This window comes from Triticum aestivum, chromosome 5D, assembly GCF_018294505.1.
Source record: "Triticum aestivum cultivar Chinese Spring chromosome 5D, IWGSC CS RefSeq v2.1, whole genome shotgun sequence".
Classification (NCBI taxonomy): domain Eukaryota; kingdom Viridiplantae; phylum Streptophyta; class Magnoliopsida; order Poales; family Poaceae; genus Triticum; species Triticum aestivum.
Genome location: NC_057808.1, coordinates 381,312,870 through 381,332,407, shown reverse-complemented (window position 1 = coordinate 381,332,407; position 19,538 = coordinate 381,312,870). Strand labels below are relative to the sequence as shown.

Sequence of the window (19,538 nt, the reverse complement as noted above, 5' to 3'; positions counted from 1 at the left end):
AACAAGGTCTGAGAGGGGCGACGGGCGCGTGCGAGTGTGGCTGGGCTCAGAACGGACAACGGATAGAACCGGGGAAACCAGAATGAAAAATATGTAGATGAAATGCAGATGATGACATGGCAAAATGCAACATGCAAGCAAATGACATGGCAACAACGACGAATAACTGGACGACACCTGGCGTATCGGATCCGAGGCGTTACAACTCTCCTCCACTAACAAGAGATCTCGTCCCGAGATCTTAGGAACGAGACAGAAGAGAAAGAGGAAGAGGTGAAGTAAGAACGCATGAGAAAAGATGAACAAAGTCGAGAGCACTCGAGTAGAAAAGATGAACGGCGAATATGACGAGAATCAAATGCTCATGGAAACAAGATAGACTCTGAAACCACTCCGGTTAGAACAAGATAGAAAAGGAATAAGAATGAAATAATTTCGGCAGCATTCCGACTGAAAATGGAAGGATTAGAACATGAACTTCACCCAATGAGATGGCACTTGACGAGATGAACAATGCAATGCCTCCGGAAGAATTGAAAGAATTGAATGAAAAGAACTTAGAAGGAAGGGTTGAATGGAGTTGTTGAGAAAATCAACAACGGAAGAATAAGCTTGTTGTGTATTTATCAAAAACAACTCAAAACTTGAGGTGAAATTATACCACAACCGATGTCTGAATAGCTGAGAAGAACGAAGAAAATGCAAAACTCCACTTCAGAATAATACGGAGAATTAATTGCACTTCGAGACGTGAGAAGAAAAGATACTTGAAATCCTCCAACAAGAATCTTGATGAACTCTTAAAGAATGAATTAAGTCATGAAGAACCACCATGAAGAACTCCGGTGACAAAAGGATGATGAGATAGAAATGAAGGACGAAAGAATAAGATTAAGCCTTGCGGTGATAGAGATTGAGGTTCCGACGAAATGGCTGAGGAAATTTGAACTCCGGAAAGGAAAAGATGAAAACACTTGGAACTAGAATTTATTCATCAAGAACAAACTCCGAAGAAAGGGATTAATCACTTTGAGGAAATAAGAATAAGATTTATTGTATGCTTATCCTTCATCAAATTAAATTGATGACGACCGGATTTGGCATGCAACTTATTCCCCTTGAAAAGGATTGAGGAGTATATGGCGCCACCTAGAGGAAGGTCTTCAATGAACCACCGTTAGGATTCGAAAGAACGAATGGATTAAAATGATAATCAAGGAAAAGAATCTTGAATGAACCACCGTAAGAATTTGAAAATGACTGATGAAAGAGAATGAATCACCGGGAAGAATTAGAAGAACAAATATGCTAGAGGGAATTTAGATACAAAAGAACAAAGAGATCATGAGCTGATTAAAGAACACTTGAACGAAGCACCGGGATAATTGGATAACGGTAGCTGAAATGTGAGGACGAAGAATTCTTCTAGAACGGTGGCCTCCGGTGAAAAGAAACGGGAAAACAACTTCTGACATACTCCGGATGGTTAAGAAAAGAATATCTGACAAATGGAATAATTCAAGAGGATAATATGAAGCTAGAACCACGAATCTTCGAGAGAACGGGCAAGATTTAGAGGAAAAACTCTTCTTCTATCTTGAAATGACGACGAGGAATGCCACCAAAATTACTGAGGTACTCCGATAGAATGAAAATCGAAGAGGTTGAGCCAACAATGAAATGATTTGAAATCGATCTTGGAAAGTTACCTGACTGATGAAATTCATACTTACGTCAAACTTAAAAAAGGATTTGAGAATAGCTCCAGGAAAATTAGAAGAGTCAGGTAAGATCCTGGGAAAAGACCTGTGGGTTAGAGCCCACTAAAAAACACCGTTGAAAAGGATTGTTGAACAGATAGATGATGCACCGGAACAATTGAAATATTTGAATGAGGTGACAACCTCGAATTAATTCAAACACAGACAAATCTCCTGAGATGTCTTGAGCACTCCGGAAGGATAAACTGGCGAGAGGCGAATGAGCAGAGAAAATATTTGAGCCGAGGGAAAGAATATAATCACTACCGAAAATTGGAATTGAATCCACCGGAGAAGAAAAAGAGATGAAGAATGTCAAACGAGACGAGAATCACCGGTTGAAACAATTGACGAAAGACTAAAGAGGCTCTGCATGAATGGAATTGATGCTCGAAAGAGACGCAGGCTCCGGGAAGAAGAGGGTGGGAGGGCGGGAAAAACAAAGGCAACTTGTAAGGGAGAACCGACTAATAGCTTGAAGAGAAAACAACGGTTGAAAGAATGCAAAGGCTTCGCACGAGTAGGATGGATACACGATTACGGACTCCGGCTCCGAGAAGAAAAGGGTGGGCGGGTGGGAAAAGAAGACAACTGAGGGCAGAGAAACAACTTCGTTGAGAGGGAACTGAGGATTGAACTTGCAAAAACAAAGAGGGTCGAACCGTCTTAACGAGAAAATGCACCGGATGAAAAGAGCTGAGAACCAACGATCGGGAAAAACCAATAGCGTGATCCTAAAGAAAGTCTGAAGGGGAAGAGGAGTAATTCAAAACACCTACGTCAAGATTCCTCACCAGAGTGACGAAGGGGCTGAGGAGTAAAAATAATTCCTACTCTCCGATGTAACTAGACTCCGGAAAGTTTTCTTCTAGACTCGACAACGGCCAAACTACACAATCAATCAAGGGGCTCCTATGGTCGGTCGATGCTCTGATACCAACTTGTCACACCCAATATGCGACCCTATCCTAAAGGAACTCGAAGGTCCCACCAAGGATAGAAGCGCATATTGGAGACGCTTTTGCAAGGTGGATATCATTACATCGTACCATTACATAATAGTTGGGGATACATACAAGAGGCAAACAATGCCACATGAATACAACAACACAATACATAAGAGCAACATCCGACTACGGATGAAACACAAACAGAAACTCAAACGACATGCACCCTGCTAGCCCAGGCTGCCGGCCTGGAACCTATCCCCTGATCGAAGAAGAAGCAGAAGAAGAACTCCAAAACAAGTAAACATCGCTCTCGCGTCATGATCATCGCATAACCTGTACCTGCAACTGTTGTTGTAGTAATCTGTGAGCCACGAGGACTCAGCAATCCCATTACCACGGGTATCAAGACTAGCAAAGCTTAATGGGTAAAGGAATGGATAAGTGGTGAGGTTGCAGCAGCGTGTAAGCATATATGGTGGCTAACATACGCAAATAAGAGCGAGAAGAGAGCAAACGGAACGGTCGAGAAGCTAGAAGTGATCCTGAAACTACTTACGTTCATACATAACCCAAAACCGTGTTCACTTCCCGGACTCCGCCGAAAAGAGACCATCACGGCTACACACACGGTTGATGCGTTTTAATTCGAATCTGGTGTCAAGTTATCTACAACCGGACATTAACAAATTCCCATCTGCCACATAACTGTGGGCACAGCTCTCGAAAGTTTATACCCTGCAGGGTTGTCCCAACTTAGCCCATCACAAGCTCTCACGGTCAACGAAGAATATTCCTTCTCCCAGGAAGACCCGATCAGTCTCGGAATCCCGGTTTACAAGACATTTCGACAATGGTAAAAGAAGACCAGCAAGACCGCCCAGATGTGCCGACAAATCCCGATAGGAGCTGCACATATCTCGTTCTCAGGGCACACCGGATAAGCTAAGAGTACGAGTACCAACATAACCCAAGTTGCCAAGGGACGGTCCCGCACGGTGCTCTAGTTTGGACCAACACTCAGAGGAGCACTGGCCCGGGGGGGTAAATAAAGATGACCCTCGGGCTCCAGAAACCCAAGGGAAAAAGGCTTAGGTAGGCAACTGGTAAAACCAAGGTTGGGCCTTGCTGGAGGAGTTTTATTCAAAGCGAACTGTCAAGGGGGTCCCATAAATCACCCAACCGCGTAAGGAACGCAAAATCAAGGAACATAACACCGGTATGACGGAAACTAGGGCGGCAAGAGGGGAACAAAACACCAGGCATAAGGCCGAGCCTTCCACCCTTTACCAAGTATATAGATGCATTAATTAAATAAGAGATATAGTGATATCCCAACATAATCCTGTCCATCATGGAGCAATCTTCAACTTCACCTGCAACTAACAACGCTATAAGAGGGGCTGAGCAAAGCGGTAACATAGCCAAGCAATGGTTTGCTAGGAAGGGTGAAAAGGTTAGAGGCTGACATGGCAATTTGGGAGGCTTGAAGAGCAAGTGGTAGGTAGCGCAGCATAGCGATAGAACGAAGCAACTAGCATAGCAATGATAGTAATGAGATCCAAGGTGACGGTCATCTTGCCTGAAATCCCGCTAGGAAGAAGAACGAGTCCATGAAGAAGATGAAGCCACGAAGACGAACAAGGTGTAGACGAACGAATCCTCACGATCGCAACGAAACAGGAACTAACGAGAAGGAGCACAACCGGAAAGAAGCAAACAACAAGGTAAACACACAACACATAAATATGACATGATGCACAACCAAGCATGATGCATGACAAGGCTACATGCAGCTACTCATGGCAAGAGATGAAGCATACAAGAATAACACATCAAGGCAAGTTTAAATGAGGTCGGAAACAACATATGACATAACCGGAAAGACCCCATATGTTAATTTAGAAATTGGTCCAGATCTGAATAAACATTAGGTTCAAGTTGTTAAACAGCAAGTTAAGATGCACCAAGATGATGAACACGAAATTCTAGTCAAGTTACATATAAAGTTCAATTAGTTCGGAGCTACGGCCTAAAAGATATGAGCAAAACAAGTTAAACATGGCATTGATGCAAAAGGCATTCAAACATCAAACAACACTCTCAAAACATGGATGCAATATGGTAAGATGAAACTACATGCATGTCTAAGCATGTCTCATATAGAGCACACTCAAAATGGAGCAACGGTTCAACACATACACATGAAACAAGTTTAAAGGAGAAGCTGTCTAAAACAGCAACTAGGCATCTAGCAAGCATCAAAACAATATGCTACAGCATCTCAACATGAAAACAAAGGCATGTACATGATGTACACGTAAAGCACAACAAAACATGAACACTGAGCTATCTCCAGAAAACACTATAACATGCTCAAAAGGACATGGCAAGATTGCAAATAATTGCAGAAATAACATCAGGTTGCAATGTTTAGAGCTATCAAATAACATGCTACAAGAAGATATCATGGCAAACAAAGGCATGGAATGCTAATAATGAAGACAAAGAACAAAAATCCCTTACTGAACTTATTCCAAAGATCAACAGAAGAGATGGTAGCATCCATGCAAACATGGCAAATGATATGACAGATTCAGAATAACAGTACATGGCAGGAACAACAATAAGTCGGCATGTTGGTGAGCTTGTACAACTCACCACAGTGCAATTCATGGTATGACAAGGTGACCAACAGTAAGAAGACACATTTATGGAGCTAAACATGGCAATAGCATAGTCATAGGTTGCATGGATCACTAGCAAAACACATGGCAAAACTGAACTTAAAGTTAACAGGCTGACAGCAACATTATTTAGCAAGTTGATAGCAACATTACAACAAGCTACAGTAGGCTATAAATGCAACCAATGGCGTGGATGGATAGATCATGACATGTATAACAAAACATCCTTAGTGGACATCTCCAGATTGTGTACAGAATGACTTGTAGCAGCAGGTTTACATAGCATCATGATATAACAGATTCAGCCTAGCAAAACAGTAACAGCAAGTACCCTACTTCATGAGCTCGATGCACTCACTACAAGGCTCACAGAAATACATGGATTGCACCACTGTAAAGACGGCATTATGTAGATCAAAACTGATGTAGACATCAAGCTTATAGAATGCACACACAAAATGCAACGAAAAAGACAAATCAACAAGTTCTGTTAACCGACAGCAGTTAACATCATATAGCACTCTTGCAACGATGGTAAGGGCATCAAGATGGATTCACACAAGCATGGCACAATGGAACAAAATGAAGAGCACCTCACAGTGAACATTTCGTTACATCGTACACGCAAAACGGAGCAGTATGCAACAAGTTATGGCATGATGAACATGGCACCAGAATGTAAATATTTTAGGGACAGACGAAAATGTGGTCAACCTGCTCAGATCTAGGGTTTCGGCACGGACTTCGAGGTTCGTCGGGGTTCTCGCCGGAGAAGAGGAAGATGGTCGGGGAAGGGGCGGCGCCGGCGAGGGGGCGCGAGGACAGGCGGCGGCGCACGGATCCGGCCACCTCCCGGCCGGATCTGGCCGGAAGTGGTCGCGGCGGCGACGAGGATGGCGGGGCGGCGGCCGGAGGGCGGCGAGCTCGGCGAGGGTCGCCGGGCGCGCGAGCAGCACGGATCGGTCGCGTGGGCGGCGGCGCGCGAACGGCGGGCGGCGGCGCGGGTCCGCGCCGGTGCGGGGGGGCGGCGCCCGCAGGTGGCGCACGGCGGCGGGGCAGGGCGGAACCGCCGGAGTTGGAGCAGGGGCGTCCCAGCCCTCCGGTGACCGGCGGCGAGGTCGCCGGAGGCTGGTGCGGTGGCGGCGCGCGCGCTGGAGAGGAGGAGAGCGGGCGGCGGAGGCGCGGGGCTCTGTCGGGCCCGGTTTGGCCCGGCGCGGGCCGAATCTGGGCTCGGCGGGCCCGCGCGGTGGGAGGCGATGACCGGCGGCGGGGTTGGCGATGTGGCGGCTGGCGATTCGCAGAGGGGATGGCGGCGGACGTGTCCGGCGCGCGGAGGAAGAAGAAGGCTAGGGTTAGGGTGGATTTGATCCGAAATTTCAGGGGAGGGGGTATTTTTATAGGTAGAGGGAGCTAGGGGAGTCCAAATGGAGAGCGGTTTTTGCCCACACGATCGTGATCGAACGACCGAGAGCATGGAGGGATTTTGGATGGGCTCATGGGCTGTGGTGAAGAGGGGCTGGGCTGCAAAGAGAGAGGGGTTTCGGGCTACGCGGTTAACCGTTGGGGCATCAAACAACCTCCAAATGGAACGAAATTTGACGGGCGGTCTACCGGTGATATATCAAGGCCACTCGGCAAATCTCGGCCCACTCCAAGAACGTTTTTCTCCCGCTCACGAAACAAGGTCTGAGAGGGGTGACGGGCGCGTGCGAGTGTGGCTGGGCTCAGAACGGACAACGGAGAGAACCAGGAAACCCGAACGAATGCAAGTTTTGAAAAATATGCAGATGAAATCTAGATGATGACATGGAAAAATGCAACACGCAAGCAAATGACATGGCAACAACGACGAATAACTGGAGGACACCTGGCGTATCGGATCCGGGGCGTTACACCCTCCCCCACATTTATAGCCAAGGAAGGCCAACCGCCAGCCTGCATGATCTCGCGCCATGATGATCTTCTGCGTGCCGCATCGTTCCGTCAAGATTAACAGTTGCCGAGGCAGCGTGGGGAACTGGAAACGCCCACGTCCCATCAATCGCCACGTGTCATCAAGGCCGCAGGCGGTTAGACCCGCGGTGCTCCGCACTTGCCGCTTGGCTTCGCCTGGAAGCCAAGTCCGAGTGCGCCTTGGGCCCAGGGGCTATTGTCGGCGTTCTGGATATGGGGGTATCCTGACTTGCCTGCCTGCGGCCCACGGCGTGGCTCCACTGACGGCCTAGTACGACCCCGCTTCAGCATCAATGACTCAAGACCCTCGCGAGGGGCCAAGCCTCGCGAGGAGGACGACACCAAGACCCCTGAGGGGATCGGCCTCCTCAGGCTGGCTCCTGAGGGGCGGAGAGTTCTATGCAAGGTGCACCTCACGAGGATCAGCTGATGTGAGCCATGACGACCAAGGCCAGGCGGGCGCCAGCGGGCACAGAGCGCCAGTTTCCCCTTTGGTGCAAGGGAGGCAAGCCATAGGCGCGGAGTCTCGAGGAATCAGCCAAAGGTTTCCATTCTGGTGCAACAAGACCTAGACCACCAGGACGGCAGGACGTAGGTCATCACCGAGCCCACCGCAGCGTCACGACCAGGGGCTTTTCGCAGGCGAAGACCACTTTAGTTAGGATAAGCTGTACTACTTTTCCCCTTTCAAATCTGGCCGTTGTGGGATCCCTTCCCGCCAATATTTGGGAAGAGGACCAAGGCCACTATAAATAGGACTTAGCCACCACCATAGAGGGGGATCGGATCCACTCTCACTCGACCACCTCACCGGCTCTCTTGAGCTCAAGAACTCCTCACCTCCTGAGGCCAGTTCATCCACTGTACTAGTTCATCCTCAGCCCCTCGAGGCAATCCACCAAAACGTTGGAGTAGGGTATTACACTGCAAGGTGGCCCGAACCAGGATAAACTGATGTGTCTCTTTGTCTCTTCGAGCCCGTCGCGCTAGGCTTAGGAGGATTGCAAGTAGGCAGGTTGGGTAGCTTCAGATCTCCGCACGCACCCCAGAGTTCGAACCTTTCAAGGGTTTGTGGAACCCGTAATCCGACAGGTCTCTTACAGAATAGTGCATAAACTAGGATTTAAGCTTCTGTCACTCTCGCAACCCATCATCTAATAACTACTCCACAATGCATGCCCTTAGGCCCAAATATGGTGAAGTGTCATGTAGTCGACGTTCACATGACACCACTAAGGGAATCACAACATACATATCATCAAAATATCGAACACATATCAAGTTCACATGATCACTAGCAACATGATTTCTCCTGTGACCTCAAGAACAAAAGTAACTACTCACAATGATGATCATGGTCAAGATCAGAGGGGTATTAAATAGCATAATGGATCTGAACATATAATCTTACCAAATAAACCATATAGTAATCAACTACAAGATGTAATCAACACTACTAGTCACCCACAAACACCAATCTATAGTTCCGGTACAAAGATTGAACACAAGAGATGAACTAGGGTTTGAGAGGAGTTGGTGTTGTTGAAGATGTTGATGAATATAGCCCTCCCCAAGATGGGAGAGTTGCTGGTGATGATGATGACGATGATTTCCCCCTCCGGGAGGGAAGTTCATCCGGCGGAATCGCTCCGCCGAAGGGCAAAAGTGCTCCTGCCCAGGTTTTGCCCCGAGACGGCGGTGCTTCGTCCCGAAAGTCCTCCGCTTATTTTTTTTTCTAGGTCAAAATGACTTATATACCAGAAGAGGGGCACCGGAGGTGGGCCTGGGTGAGCACAACCCACCAGGGCGCGCCTGGGCTCCCTAGCACGCCCAGGTGGGTTGTGCCCACCTGGTGGGCCCCTCTGGTACTTATTTGCTCCAATATTCCTCAAATATTCCATAAACATTCCTCATAAAGTTTCATCTCATTTGGAGTTGTGCAGAATAGGTAGCCTGACGTAGCTTTTTCATGTCCAGATTTCCAGCTGCCAGAATTCTCCCCCTTTGTGTATACCTTGCATATTATGAGAGATAAGGCATTAGAATTACTCCAAAAAGCATTATTATACAATAAAACAACATAAATAACAGTAGGTAAACATGATGCAAAATGGACGTATCACCGCCCTAGTCTCCATCATACCGGTGTTATGTTCCTTGATTTGCATTCCTAACACGGGTGGGGTTTATGGGCCCACCTTGACAGTTCGCTTTGAATAAAACTCTTACCGCAAGGCCCAACTTTGGTTTTAAAATTTGTCACCACGAGGAAACTCAAGGTCTGGTTTTACTCGTAGCTTGACCTATCCAGTCGTATCCTGAGAACGAGATACGTGCGGCTCCTATCGGGATCGTCGACACGCTGGGTGGTCTTGCTGGTTTTGTTTTACCATTGTCAAAATGTCTTGTGCACCGAGATTCCAAGGATACTTGGGATATCTCGAGGTTGAGGTCTTTCTAACGCGGATCGTGAGAGCTTGTGACGGGCTAAGTTGGGACACCCCTGCAGGGTTAAATCTTTTTGGAAGCCGTGCTGTGGTTAGGTGGCGACGTGGAAATTTATAATATCCGGTTTGTAGAGAACTTGACACTAAACTTTAAATAAAATACACCAACCGCGTGCGTAACTGTAATCGTCTTTGTTTGAGGAAGTTCGGGAAGAGAAAACTGTGGGGTTATGTTTGATTTGTAGGTAGTTCAGGACCACTTCTTGATCATTACTAGTTTGCGACCGTTACGCGTAGTTTACTCTTTTTATTCTTGTACTCGTAAGTTAGCCACCATACAATGCTTAGTGCTTGCTGCAAGCTCACCACTTATCCATTCCATACCCATTAAGCTTTGCTAGTCTTGATACCCATGGTAATGGGACTGCTGAGTCCTCGTGGCTCACAGGTTACTACAACAACAGTTGCAGGTACAGGTAATGCGATGATCTGACGTGAGAGCGATGCTTGCTTGTTTTGGAGTTCTTCTTCTGCTTCTTCTTCTTCTTCTCCGATCAAGGGTTAGGTTCCTGGTCGACAGCCTAGGCTAGCAGGGTGGGTGTCATTTCATGTTTTTCATTTGTTTTCATCCGTAGTCGGATGTTGCGCTTCTGTATGAGGTTTGCTATGTATTGATGTATTCATGTGGCGATTGTATGTCTTTGTATGTATCCCCATCTATTATGTACATGGTACGATGTAATGATATCCACCTTGCAAAGTGTCTTCAATATGCGCTTCTATCCTGGGTGGGACCTCCGAGTTCCTCGAGGATAGGACCGTATATTAGGCGTGAAACTATTGTCTTGCTCAAATCGTGATTCGGAGAAGAGTGCTACGAAGACAACCCCGCAGCATAGGAACAGGAGATAGCAACCACGCGAGATAGAAGTTATCCAGGTCACCCTTCCTGTGGGAATGGCGCCCAATCAACGTTGGAGATCCATGAGTCGCTTCCTTCATCCGTTGTTAGGAATCATTGTTGCACTCATTAGACCTTTATGGTCTTGTATCCAAATTCTTGTAATTGCTTGGTAACCTGTATCAAGGATATGTCCACCAGCGAACAATGATCTTTGGGATGGTGATGACATGAGGGTAATTTCTTGGGATTTTTTGTCTCGGAAAACCGGCCCTCAAAGGTACTGATATTTGCCGTTGCGTGAGCTTCTTTAACCGTCATTATTGTCGTTCTCATCAAGGCCTCAAAGATTCCTAGAGCAGTCGTCGTCTGGAATCAATTTGCCATTCCCTACATAAAATCCCGTAGTAAATATTTTTCACATGAATAAAGTAGAAATTATGATTGCTACAGGAACCAAGACAGCAAAATTTGAATTGGCCAAACATAAACACCACCAACGAAGGGGCACGCCAAAGAACTCTAGTGTCATCAACATAGTCAGCAGGGCATGCTGGTGACGCCAAGGAGGGCAACACTGACGACAGACGATGACTCTTATCTTTGAGCTGTAATGTACAAATAGACCAAAGTGAAATCTTATGCAATGCTTACTTTATATTCCAGCAAACAAACTTATATGGCAGCGAATGTTTTTTAAATTATGCTTACAATTAAAATAAACATATCTCTGTAGAAGGAATAAATTTCGCAATGAAAACACAATCAGGTTGATTTCTCTTCCGAGGCATTAACACAAACAACTATTGTGCACTACAAAAGAGGGGGAGTTTTCCTTTTTTGTACAACCAAACTTCAAATAGGTTGTTTTGAGTCAAAGTAGTAGATCAATGCGAAGCATCTACACGAATCAAAGTAGAACATCAAAAAGGCTAGTGAAACCAGATATCAGAGAGAGCATGAGCAGGTTGCTAGGGTTTACCTGAAGGATGCGTATGGAGGCATATACCACAGTAGTGGCGCTTGGGAATTGGCAGACGTGGACGAAGGGCATACGTCCCGATGATGGGCGGCGAGAGAAACCACTAAAGTCTGCTCGTTTTGGTCGACAAAAGCAACGCTCCACTTTGGTGGTGGCCAACTGCACAGTGTTCCCCAGCCCGTAGCTAGCCGCCACCCTCCACCATGCAACCAACAACACGGCGCCCCTCAGCGCGTAGTCCGTCCGCGACACTAAGCTTGGAGGTGACGCTCTCTATCACGTGTCTGTGGAGTCAGCCTGGCTGGAGCCCTTTCTCTAGAGCGCATTCAACTTGACAAAGGGAGGAAGAAGAGTGGAGGAGGAAGCTGGAGAGCGCCACGGAGGGAGAGAAGATTATTCTCCATGCTACGGTCATTGAGCTCATGGAGGCATTGAAGGTGGCATGAGAGGCAAGGAGGGCGAAAATTCTAGAGAGGTGGAGGTAACGGGCTGCTGCAAGGTCCCTACACATGCCTTGCTGACACGACAACAGGTAAACAGTGAACCAGTCAGAAGCGGACAGGGCAAAAATGGGTACAAAACCAGATCCAAAGCAGCAACAAAACCAATTACACGTGTCAATACCCTGGCACACCTCACGTTACATTGAGAAATCACCGCAGCTGGGCTAGCTTAGCCGGTTTAATTTCTCTATATGAGGCACAAGAATTTTGAAATATAATGATAGGACTATGTTGCTTGTGAGACCTTATGAATCTATTTATGCCGTCACTTACATGTTGTATATGGGGTGTTTGATTTTTGTTATTGTCTAGTTGCCGCTTCCTAGCTTAATATCCTTATCCTCTGATTTGATCTTTTGAAACCTTATTAATCTATTTACACTGTGAGGGACATGTTGCATATATGGTGTTTGAGACTTTGTTGTTGTCTTGCCAAGATCCCCCACCTCTGTTTTGAGCTGACAAAAAAAACTTATTTATCGCTGCCGTTCGGAAGGCAGATGGCAGATCGGACGGTGGATGTGAGATGTTGTTTGGTAACCCTAGCTCTGTCCCGTATCTCACTCCCACTCGCCGCTCGAAACTGATCTGTTGAGCGGGGCGATCCGCGCGTTGCGACGCGCGCGTGCCAAGGAGTCATTTCGCATACGAAGAGGAGGCTGGCCCTTTCCCTTGCATTCCCCCTGCCCCCTCCCCTCGAACCCCCGGCGGCTGGCTGAGCAACCCGATCCCGATCCCGATCCCGGCAGTGACTGATAGAGTGATAGATTGCTCCTCTATTTGTATCGATCGACGGCGCAAGTGCTCAAGACCAAGAGCGTGGAGGCATCCATCTCAAGGTGAGCGATGGATGCGCCCCTGCCTCCGCCTGCTTACGCCGATGGCGAGCAGACGGACTTCGTCCTCATCGAGAAATTCGGCTACCTGGTCGACCGCCAAGACGCCACCACCGCCACCTGCGTCCTGCAGGGCCCCGACATCAAGGGCAGCATCAAGGTCACATTTTGCGCCGCCTGCCCTCCGCGCGTCTCCTACTTTTGCGTCCACGCCACCGAGTACGAGCACGCCGACTTCGACCTCCAGCCGACCATCCTGGCAACGGAGGGCCCTCTCGTCCTCCTCAGCGTCATGCTCCCCAGTCGATCCGACATCTTCCATCCCGAGAGGAAAGAGTATTTCGTCTACCAGGCTGCCACCAAGGACCCCGAGGGAAAGGGGAAGAAGGTAAGCCACCCGTCACTCAAGCACCTCCCTAATCCTGGCCGCCATCACGAATTTGAGGAAGCCTCGGCTGCCCTCTTGCGAACCTGCAGCAAGCATCGCCAAGCCGCCACCAACCATGACCACTTGCCCCATCTCCCCCATGGAGTCACTCTGCGCCCTCGTAGCTCCAGCCACTTGACCCCGCGCCCTCATAGCTCCAGTGGATACATTCTGCAACACCATGGAGCCAACAAGGAGGAGCACAACTGCGAGGCATGCCAATTCGTCATCGCCGCAAAACGTTCTGCGCGTGTCAGAAGGACACAACATGAGCTCTGCCTCTATCACTCAGAGAAGGAGGCCTGGAGCATCAAGACGGCCATAGTATTGGGGAATGGTCCATACAATCACCATTGGACAGACAAAGCAATCACCATTGGAGGAGATAATGGTGTGGTCGCATGGGTCAATCTTGCTCGCGATATTCTCTTCTGTGACGTGCTTGCTGAAACCCCCATACTTTGCCCCATCGAACTGCCCCTGCTGATCCCGGAGAGCGAGGGAGTTGGGAAAGGTGATCCAAGATGCAGTCGGGATGTTGCCATTGTCGATGGTTTCATCCACTACACCCAGCTGCAGATTCGAATTGTTCCGGGCTCGTTCACAGAAGATGGAACCGTCACATTCGATGGCTGGAAAGCTACCAAATGTAGCATGGCAATTGACACCCGTTCGTTGCCTGTGGCTGAGAAATCTTGGCAGCACACGGGCCTCGAGCTCGATTCCTCGCAGATTTCAAAGTCACTGCCAAATCTGCTGGTCGATGAGGGTACCATAGCATTCGAGAGACTACACATTGGCCTACCCACCCTGAGCCTGAGCCCGCAAGAAGACGACATTGTTTATTTCCTCGCCAAGATCGACTACCGGGACATGGAACGCACAGCATATGTGCTTGCTGTTGACTTGAGAAAGAAGATGATAAAGAGCATTGCTGAGTTTGGAGCCAAAAACACAATTGGTTTAGGCCAGGCGTATGTTGCAAGTAGCCTCTCCAAATATCTCAAAATTGCTCCAGGTAATCGCATATATTTTGCTGCTGCCACTCCTACTTTCAAAGATCCTCTACTTGGTATATTTGCCATGGAATATCAGGAACATTCGAATGTTTATTCTTTTTGATAAATCTAGCAGATCAATGCATATTTGTTGGGGTCATGGTAGTGTAGGGATTAGCGTGAACTATATAAGTTGAACCAAAATAAGACATGCTAGGGGAAAATACTAGTCCTCTCAAATAGAGTTGGTAGATACTTGACACAGCTGATTGGGGATTGGAAGGCCCTGGTGAGGTCATAAACGAATTACATTTCATAGCATGTAGATACATACACAAACTTAGCATGGTGGAAGCAGGTATATAGCCAGCACACGGTCAAATGCCTGCTATATAGTGATGATGGAATACTCGCCAGAACAGCTCTTAAACTAAGAGTGGGAAAGGAAAAAACAGCTGCAACTACTGCTTTCACAATCAGGGCACAGTTTACTTGTGTGTTGCATTCTACAAGTATAATAATTTTTTTATGGAGCTCTGCGTTCTTGAAATGCTGTCTTATTTGATAGGGAAGGGCAAAGATAGGGTAAAGTAGCTGATCATGGATCTGTTTTTTTTTTGTTAATCCGGGACTGAAGGCTTGATATTGTGTTATGCCAGGTACAAAGCAAAAGAAGAAACAAAGAGGGAAGACGCCCCTGGGATCCTCTAGCAAGAAGAAGCATCCTGGAGGAGTCTCCACCGTAACTTGTCTGAGTGGCTCAGAAGTGGATTATATGGCTTTAGAATAAGTTGGGGGATTATAAAGGGTAGTGAACTAGCATGTTTCATCCTTTGTTTTTGCCAGGGGTTTATTTATCTTAGGATGAACCGTACTAAGCTGACGTTTAAACCCAGTCCAGATGTTTAAGTTGATGTAACTCTTAGGCCCTATTTGTTTGGGCTTTTGCTTTTGCAGCTTTTTCACTTTGCCCAAAAAGCCATAAAAGCTCCTAAATAGGTGCTTTTGGAGCTTTTTTGGCTTTTGATGAGCCAAAAAAGCTCCAAAAGCACCTATTTAGGAGCTTCTATGGCTTTTTCGCCAAAGTGGAAAAGCTGCAAAAGTAGAAGCAAAAGCCCAAACAAACAGGGCCTTAGTATCTATGTTGTCTCATCACTTATTCTATCTGTTTATTCTTGTGTTGTTGGACTTGTTCTGTGGATTCTTTTGTTTACTTCGCACTAGTCCTAAAGGCCCGCCAAGCGCCCCCAGTCAAATCAAATTGGTATAGATTTGAAAGGTGTTCGTCGTCGTATAGATAAACACACCAACTGGAGATCAATGTTCGTCGTCGTCGGATTGGTCTAGTTCCGGACAAGCATGTGTGTTGGAACTTCGTAGATAGCCCCTACATGATAAACCTCGTGCACAGGAATAAACGCTGGGCAACTGGCCTGTTACATAAATGTTGGTCAACTGGCCTGTCAGTGTTGATGAATTCTGCCTACGGTGTATAGAATAATACTAGCAAAAAGAACCGCGTTGCAACGGGAGAAAAAAAGATCATGATCTCATTTTTCTTAAATCATGAACAATTCTTGATTTCCCAAACGTTTGTTTTCCAAATTTCAAACATTTTTTTGAATGTACAATATTTTCAAAAAATTATGAATGTTTTTTGAATCCACAAACATTTTATGATTTATTGAACATTTTCTTTTTAAAATTTTGGAACTTTTTTGAAGTACCAAATTATTTAAAGGAAAAAAACAGAAATGAAAATAAAAAATAATAAAACAAAATTTAAAAACAGGCCGCCCGCACATGGGCCAGCCCAAACGACCGCACTGCGTCTTCTCCCAGCATGCAGAGCGCAGTATATGAGGTCCCTACTCCGTCGGCCGACCCAGGCGGATGATTCCCCTGCGTGAAATGTTTTTCTGTCACTTATAGGTGACATCGGTGGATAATATTTTGTAACCTTAAATCATTATCTCACTTTTAAAAAATATCATGAAAATATTTTTTGAATAAGAGATTTTTTAAAAAAAATAAAAATATTTTTTGAATACACAAAGATTTTATGACTTATATATATATATTTTTTTTGAAGTACCAAATTATTTAAATGAGGAAAAACGAAAAAAATATTTAAAAATAGGCCGCCTTCACGTGGGTCGGCCCAAACGGGCGCGCTGCCTCTTCTCCGAGCGCGCAGTATAGGAGGTCCCTACTCCATGGGCCGAACCAGGCGGGGGATTCCCCCATGTTAATTTTTTTGTCACTTATAGGTGGCGTCGTTAGGTAATATTTTGCAATTTTTTTTGAAAAGGAGGAAGACCCCCGGCCTCTGCATCTGGACGATGCATGCAACCACTTTATTAATTGTTCACACAAGACTTTACAAAGTAATACAATAGTCAGAATAAAGCCACCGTATAGGCAACATCTGTCGCTACTCCTATCCAATTGATGAAGGGATGCTGATAGTCTGGGTCTAATACCAAACAGACCTCGTAGCCAAACCTAACATCTAAGACCCGAGGTCCCATCCAGGACGCGTGCCGGGTACGGGGCACCCACCGGTCCGGTGCACTCCTCAACCAGGACGCCTGCCGGGTATGAGGCGTCGACGGCAGCTAGACCGGGCAAGGTAGATGCAGCAGTATAGCTCTAAAGATGGATTGGTGGCAGGTGGCTGCGGCGGCCTCATACGCGGCAGGCGTCCTGATTGAGGAGTGCACCGGACCGGTGGGTGCCCCATACCCGGCACACGTCCTGGATGGGACCTCTGGTCTTAGATGTTAGGTTTGGCTGCGAGGTCTGTTTGGTCACCCTCCTGCGCGAGTCCATCTCTGCGCATTGGACGCCGAGTCACCACAAGGCCATGCCGCCGAGATCAGTCGCCATCAATAAGTGAGATGACACACCGCTCCACCAAAGAATCCGTCCTCTGGTCCCTCGATCATGTGTGTACCTTCAAGAATGACGCCCCCAACGGGGGAACGACACCAGAGCACCGCCGTCATCCGATCATCCGATCTAGGGCTTCCCCGGAGGTAGCAGAGAGTGGCCTTGAACTTCTCCACGGCGATGCCTTCAAGAAGGGAACGATGCAGATAGCGCCGCCACCGCCAGCCTTGGCAGTAGCCGAAAGCAAGTTTTCACCCAGATCTGTTCGAAGGAATCCAACTCCCGTGCACGGCCGCCGCCACCATCAGGCTGAGCACACGCCGCTGCCGGCACCTCCACGATGCCCACAGGCCGCGAGACTCGCCACCACCATGCCTGACAGGCAGCCACGGCTAGGCCCGAGCACCACCCAGATCCAATCTGGGGTCAAGAGCCCTAGGCCGAGCCACTGTCTAGGTGGCACCACCAGACGGGACAGGCCCTCCAACCTGCCGCAAAGCGAGCCGTCGCCGGAGCTTCGAAGCGCTGTGCCCCCAAGCCCACCGGGAGTGACTAAGCCGCCGCGAGGAAGAAGGGAAGCCGCGCCAGGGGAGAGGCCCCACCGCTGCCAGCACTGCCTGGGCTTTGCCCAGATGTGGCTCTCGGCGGCAGCGAGGGGAAGGGGAGGGTGGAGGAAGGCCGGCCGCAGGGGTGGCTAGGGTTCCCAACTATGGGGAAAATTTATGTGACGTACCGCGAGAAGCACTAATGATTTTATTATTAGGTATAGATAGTTAGATGCCCGTGTGTTGCACAAGAGTAATAAAAGAAATGTGATGGCATTTGATATAAACGTGTCTTATGCAGTTTTATACCATGTCATTATACATGTTTATTGTCTTTGTCATGCTCTTATGGTTTATTTTCTCTAAGAAAAACATTATTTATTCAATTTTTCCATTATCTTCTACCACCACGTCCCTCGTTAACCTGTCATGTGGTGGCATTTGATCAAAGGTGTCATGTAATTTTATACCACTAGATTATGGTTGGCACCGTGCCCGTCTATTTTGATGATAGAATGCTATGAATAAATCAATAAACCAAAGATGAGAGGGTTGTTGGTGATGACGATAGCTTCGATTCCCCCCTCCGCGAGGGAAGTTCCCTCGGCGGAATCGCTCCACCGGAGGGCAAAAGAGCTCCTGCCCAAGTTCCGCCTCGAGCAGCGATGCTCCATCCTGAAAGTCCTCCCCTTATTATTTTCTATGTCAAAAGGCCTTAAGTACTAGAAGATGGGCACCGGAGGTGGGCTGGGCTGCCCACAACCCATTGGGGCGCGCCTGGGGGGCCTGGCGTGCCCTGGTGTCTTGTGGGCACCAGGTGGCCCCCCTCCGGTAGTTATTTGCTCTAGTATTTTTTATATATTCCAAAATGACTCTCCGTAAAATTTCAACTCATTTGGAGATGTGCATAATAGGTATCTCTGACGTAGCTTTTTCCGGTACAGAATTCCAGTTGCCGGCATTCTCCCTCTTTGTGTAAACCTTGCACATTATGAGAGAAAAGTCATTAGAATTACTTCATAAAGTGTTATTATGCATAAAAACATTATAAATAACAGTAGGAAATCATGATGCAAAATGGATGTATCAGTGCGTGCCCGGGGCAAGGCCCTCGGTCGCGCGCTGGGCGTGATCCCGCAGGTCTACGACACCCCCATCAAGAACATGCGCGCCATGGAGGCAGCCGCAGCGGACTTGGATACCCTGCAGGGCGATGCAACAGCATGTCCGCGAACTTCTCACCGCTACGAACGAGCAACAGAAGCGCCTTGAGGCCCTTACGGCGTCCGGATCGCAGCGCTCCCAGGACCCTGACTCCCGGGATGCCCAACAGGCGTATTCTCCGTGCCCCAGCGAAGCCCAATCCGGGAGGACCCAGAGCGGCCGCACTCGGCACAACTGTGACGTCGCGATCGGCGAGAGCCAGGGCGACGAGCCAGCTTCGGACACTCGGCCCCGGCATGATCTTCCCCCGCCATCCGGCCATCACGCCCGGCCAGTTTCAGCCGGCCCGCCCCCCCGCGGTCTGGTCGCCGGCCGGTTGGGCCCGTGCGACATCAACAATGATGACACCCGCCATCGCATCGAGTAGCTGGCTCTTTTCCTCCAGCTGGAGGAGGACGACATGGTCGGCCCAAGCTGTTTCGGCCCGCGCATCCAT

General features: G+C 48.0%; 1 protein-coding gene across 1 annotated transcript; it reads left to right on the top strand.

The window, feature by feature from the left end:
• The first annotated feature begins 12,845 nt into the window (after positions 1 to 12,845).
• Positions 12,846 to 15,613, top strand: LOC123121949 (uncharacterized). The gene is made up of 2 exons (XM_044542047.1): positions 12,846 to 14,461; positions 15,101 to 15,613. The coding sequence occupies exons 1-2, from the start codon at positions 13,027 to 13,029 to the stop codon at positions 15,229 to 15,231; spliced, it is 1,566 nt and encodes a 521-aa protein (XP_044397982.1). The 5' UTR covers positions 12,846 to 13,026; the 3' UTR covers positions 15,232 to 15,613.
• Positions 15,614 to 19,538: the final 3,925 nt, after the last annotated feature.